General features: G+C 39.5%; 1 protein-coding gene across 1 annotated transcript; it reads right to left on the bottom strand.

Annotated features, from left to right (window-relative positions):
• Window positions 1-2546: 2546 nt before the first annotated feature.
• On the bottom strand, window positions 2547-4745 carry LOC125046794 (flocculation protein FLO11-like). The gene is made up of 2 exons (XM_047644735.1): window positions 4066-4745; window positions 2547-3818 (listed from the first exon to the last, which is right to left on the bottom strand). Exons 1-2 carry the CDS (start codon window positions 4349-4351, stop codon window positions 2707-2709), a joined length of 1398 nt encoding a protein of 465 aa, XP_047500691.1. The 5' UTR covers window positions 4352-4745; the 3' UTR covers window positions 2547-2706.
• Window positions 4746-6195: the final 1450 nt, after the last annotated feature.

Here is a 6195-nt window from a genome sequence, read left to right as displayed (position 1 = left end):
CAATAATAATAAAAAAAAATAATAGTAACAATAACAAAACAACATCAATAATAATAATAATAATAAAACTATTATTATTATCATCATTGTCGTTATTATCGATTATTCTAATCAATAGCATCATGATTATTGTGAAAGGTTTGTGTTATTTCATTGTTGAGTAACATTCTTGTGCATGTTCGAATAAAACAATAATTTATTTTAGTTATATTTCTTTTGTTACAATAGTTATTCTTGGTGCGACATGTTATCTTTTTCATTTTGCTTCTAAATTACCACCTGTGTGCAAGGCATGGCCGGGGTTACCATCCACTGGCAGCACGCGGGTACTGAACGCGGGTCAGCAAGATTGCTAGACGAGGACGCTAACGCTGCACCACACGCCACAGGAAGGCTGATGTGAGCTAACCTAACTTATTTAGACCTTGGCTATGACCCCCCCCCCCCCCCCCTCTTGCCAATAGGTATCCTGCCTCTGACACTTCTCAAATAACGGTGTTCAAGGTGGTTCAAGGTTAAATCTATGTTGCCCTGTGTATTGTTGTTGTTGCTGTTATTAACATTATCCTTATGATTATCATTCTCATTAGCTTTACTGTTACTGTTACTATTACTATTACCATTACCGTCACCGTTACCGCTACTGTTGCTGTTGCTGTCAGTGCTACTATTACACTACTGCAAGTCATTATCATAGTTATCATCGCCGTCATCATTATGATATTTATTAGCATTGCTTTTTTTGCTATTGCAATTATCATCACTTCCATTCTCACTATTCTTATAAGTATCACTATCTTGACTAGCGTTATTCTGATCATTGTGTATTTTCGCCAATCGTTATTAGCGTTATCCCTTTTCCTGAGGCCTGTCCACACGAAAACATTCACTGTCTACATTTCATCGTCATTGTCTTTGCATTTTCTTCATAATTCCGCCATTATTATGTGGCAAATACAAGTAGCGATGACGTCATATGCAGGCATACTACAAACACGTAGTTTTTTGACGAGTTGTAAACGATAGTTTCGTTTTCATATCAGTTCATATTAAGGTAGAAAGAGAGAAGGACAGAGGACTGACTGACAGAATGACAAACAGAGATACAAGAGAGAGAAAAAAAAAAGTGAAACATGAGTCTGTATAGAAAAAAAGGGAAAGGTTTCTCCGTTGTTTTCTCGCCTGGGACGTTGCCTTAAGGTTGCCCGCTGTTTATCCCAGCTCATTGGGGACAGGAATTTAATCTTCCTAATTATCGACATCATTGCAAATATATTCATCATCGTCCTTCTGATTCCGTTACTATTCCTAACAGCAACATCGCAATTAGGAATGCCCGTCATTAACGCTAACTCTGTTATGAATATCCCTTACTGTTATGAATATATCATTCTTTTTATGCGAATTATATTTAAAAGGTTCGTATCAACATGGAGAGTGAAATAGAGAAGGAAAGGGAGAGCGAAAGAGCGAGAGAGAGAGAGAGAGAGAGAGAGAGAGAGAAAGAGTGAGTGAGTGAGTGAGTGAGTGAGTGAGAGAGACAGCGAGACAGAGAGAGAGACACAGACAAACAGATAAATACAGAGAAAAAGAAAGAGAAAGAATATTCATTTTGGCATAACATATTTATTGGGCCAAGCGTTTACACACCATAAAGATGAAACAACATAATCATAATCGGCCACATGCACAATTCAATTCACTAGTGCTAACCATGAACAAATACAGTATGCTGTTGATGTAAAAAAAAAAAACTGGTATCTTTTAAACATGTTATCTATTTGCCCATTATAAAACATTCACTTTAATCAGAGGCACCTGTTATCTCATTCTACATTCAGTACCCTGTTTACTTGTTATAACACCTATTTGCTATCAATATCGGCACCTATAATCAAAAGAGTCTTTCCAAATACTCTCTTCTTGTGATTAACAGTAGATGTTGCCTGTGTTTAATGAGCCACTCATTTCTGTCACTTCATTCTTCTTAATTTCTTTCGTCACGTTTAACACGAAAGCGAGCCGGGAGTCCTGAATATAAAGAGACATTGATGAGTAGCCTTTCATTTGTTGAAGATTTTTTGCGAATTCATCGTCTACCCACCCTCCACCGTCTCTGGCTTTGCAATTTCTTCACAGCTCCTCCCAGAGTAACACTCACATACAAGGGAATCCAGACAAATGTCAACAAATGTCCGTCTTTGTCTCATTCTGTGAATTGCCACTTCTGTCGCAGTGGACTATGCAAGTCTGTTTATGATCTTAGGAATGGTCGTATTTCAGTAAGTTTATGATTTTTTTCCAAATATCTGTGTAGTTATTCTCAGTAAACAAAAGGGAGATAATTTCATAGCCTGCTATTTTCTAATACAAATCCATCACAAAACACAATGTTTAATCTTGATAAACTAGTTCTCCCATGTTCACACTCTGCTCTAAATCAACATACACAGAGATGAAGGATTGGCAGAGAGAGGAAATGTAACTCAAAACAAAATATGATCAATTCTGGCCGTGATGTCAGGTTGAACAAAAAAAAAAAAAAAAAAAAAAAAAAAAAAAAAAAAAAAAAAACAGAATCTCTTTCATGCAATACATTATGTAAACACAACCACTGCACGTTATAAGCGGAGTGAGAGATTAAACGAGACACGAAACCCTACTTCATCGAATAGACACTCACTGACAATCACAAGCAATCGATCGTTAGGGTTTCTCTGTGCTTCGTTGAGTCGAATTACCAATACGAAGCGAGTTGAGTCTGACGAGGCACGAGTAGTCTTTTAAACACACCCCCTCGGCTGCAGCGTATTCACATATCCTCGTGCAAGGTCGGCTAGGGGCAACGATACTCACTCTGATATCCGTCTCGTTCACAGGCACGGTGACGTTATTAGCGGGTACGGAAGTAGGCGAGGGCTGAGTAACGGAGGCAGGAGAATGAGTCGGGAAAATGATAGGTCGGTCGGTGCTGGAAGGGAAGATGATGTTGTCGGGAGAGGCGACTTTATCGGTAGGGGAGACAAAGGGGATTTCGTCATCCTGTGTCGGATGGGAGAGAGAGGAAGGGGAAGAGTTTGTTGGAGTTATAGAAGTTGGAAGAGATGGCGAGGGAGAGGAAAGAGGAGAGAAAGAGATTGGGGCGTCGGACAACGGAACAGAAGAGAAAGAATCGGATGAAGGTGGGGAGGAGAACGTGGTGGAATTGGATGGCGGAGGATGAGGAGAAGACGAGGAGGAATCGGATGACGGCGAAGAAAACGATAAAGAAGAAACAGAAGACGGAGCCGATGAAGATACTGGAACCGAGGGAGATAAAGCTGATCGGAAAAGAGATGTCGGGGTCACTAAAGATGCTGGGGAGGCTGATGGAACGGGAAGAACAGGAGAAGACGATAAAGTAGTGGAAGAGGAAAAAGAGACGCTAGATCTCCTTACACTTGGTGCCAGGGATTCTTCTAACTCTTCTTCACTCTCACAGATGACTTCGTGATGGAGTTGGTGATGTCCTTGAGGGAAGTGCGGGTAGTGATTTAGTGCCGGATATCTGGAAGGACCCTGAACCAATATAGGATATCCTGGAGGTGGAATATAAGGAGTCCCTGTCCTAATATCACTATTCCCACTAACAGAGATATAAGGGACGGATATCTGGACACTCGGGAGAGGGATACTAGAAAGATGTGGGCTGTGCTGATAACCAGGGACTTGATACAACCAGGTAAGTATTCCCTGTTGACGACGAACAGAGGAACCAGGTGCTTCGGCCGCTGGAGAACTAAGGTCGTCACGCTTCACACGAAAGCGAGCGGGGAGTCCTGAATATAAAGAGACATTGATGAATATGATAAATTTTAAAACAGTTTACAATGGCAAAAAAAATAAATAAAATGACTATAGATGTTTCCTGAAATAATTTATTTTGTGTCTGGTACTTTTGTTCTACTACGGTTCACCACAAACTTAACAAAGATAATACAATAATACGTACAAGACTCCACAACATCTTCTCTATTCAAAACCAACACAAATGGCATATAAACCATGACGTAGCACTTTCCCTACCTGCTTTTTTGTGTGCATGTTTAACGGGTTCGTACACAGCCTGCCCGCTCTCCTTGGACCCGCTGTAATTCTGCTCCAGTATTTCCTCGCGTTGAAATACTTCGTCAGGCACGTCAGGAATCTTTTCAGCTGGCCTTTCCACGAAGGCGTTGGTGAAAAGGATCTGTTTCTTTGGTCTAATTACTAGACTTTCCTCGCGTGCCGTCTCAATGAACGCTGTTCTTGTGGATAATAACACACTGCAGAGCAACGCAGCTGATAACAGGGAGTTATGTGGTCGATTCATTTTTTTTTTTTTTTTTTCACAACGAGGAGATGACTTGCTTGATATTGGTGTAGTTGGTATTAGTACAGATAAAAAAAAATATTTGGATAAAAATTTAATCCTGAAAGCTTTATACGTGTAAAGCTATAAGTTGAATTAGTCTCTCAATATATTCCGGCGACGTTCAAAGATGCTAGTTCTTTCTCAATATCCTTGGCCGTAACTTATTATTAAGCATTTTTTCTCTTGTCTCTATGACATATATATTCCAAAGTGTAAGATTTTTCAATTCTCTATATATCAAAATTCAAGAACCAAAAAATCGCATGTTATTTTATTCAACAGCCATAGGAAGCGCATCAACCTGACCACTTTTATCTGTTGGAAATCCTATCCGTGACGAGCGCGAAGGAGGCCGGATGCCCTTGCGAAGCGGATGAGACGAAAGCGACCACTGCCGCCGCCTCCTCCGGCTCCCTTTGCCCAGGCGGCCGTCCAGGGTTTCCGATGTTGCAATCGTAGATTCGTTCTTCCAATTTCTACTCCTTCGTCCCGGTCGATACAGGGTTTACGAAGGGTTCTTTGGGGATATGCGTGTCTTACGGGATGTTTCCCCCGAGTTGTGAAAGCGTTTGAGGATGTTATGCTTCTTTTAGACTGTGAAAGAGTTTAGACATTGCCATTGGCTGACAACTGCCAGAGTTCATTTACCGTTAACACTGGCAAGATCAGGCCTCGCATGCAACGTTATTGACTGTTTCAGTTTATTTTGGGTTATTTATTTCTAGAATGTGAAAAAAATGTAATGCATTTTTTTTTCTATCAGCTATAACGCATAATGTCAATACATTTGAATGGCATATAGATGAATGCATATATATTGGAGTATACCCTTCTCTATCTGTTTGTATTTGCGCGTGAAAATATATGTGTTTGATTTGATCTAAAGAAGATTCACTTCACTCAGACCTGTTACATTTTAAGTCTTCTGTTCTATATAGCTTGACGATCTTTATAGACAGACTTATAGATAGATAGGTAGATAGATTGGAAGGTACACAGATAGATAGATAGGTAAATAAATGGGAAGGTATATAGATAGATAGATAGTCAGAGAGAATGATAGATAGACAGACATAGATAAATAGATGTATACCAGAACAACACTCAGCTTACGGATGACTTCTTATGCATATTCTATGCCAAAAGCTACTGCTTCATAATTGATGTAATAATGAAGAACAAGGAAATTCTCTAGGAGCATATCTTTATATCCTATTCTCACTCTTTCTCTCTCTCTATTTCTCTTTCTCTCCCTTTCTCATTCTCTCTCTCTATTGCTCTCACTCTCCCTAACTCATTCTCTCTCTCTCTATTTCACTTTCTCTCCCTAACTCATTTTCTTTCTCTATCCCTCTTTCTCTTCCTTTCGCACTCTCTCTGTTTCTCACTCATTATGTCTCTCTTCCTCTCCTTATCTCACGTTTCCTCTCGCCGCCGTGGCATAAGAAGGGCATCCAGTCAGGCAAGTGGTACTGCCAAATGACCTGCAGTGGAATAAATGGCTGTTGAGCAAATAAACAAATATATGTATGCATGTATATGTATATATATACATATACACACTCACACACACACACACACACACACACACACACACACACACACACACACACACACACACACACACACACATATATATACATATATATACATATATGCATATATATATATACATATATATATAGCTAGTTAGATGGATAGACAGACACATATATACATACACACACACACACACACACACATATATATATATGTGTATATATACATATATATTCACATAAGTATACATGTATGTACATATA

This window comes from Penaeus chinensis, chromosome 39 (assembly GCF_019202785.1).
Source record: "Penaeus chinensis breed Huanghai No. 1 chromosome 39, ASM1920278v2, whole genome shotgun sequence".
NCBI classification, from domain to species: Eukaryota; Metazoa; Arthropoda; class Malacostraca; order Decapoda; family Penaeidae; genus Penaeus; species Penaeus chinensis.
Note: the sequence above shows the minus strand (reverse complement) of the source record. Positions and strands in the feature narration are given on the sequence as shown.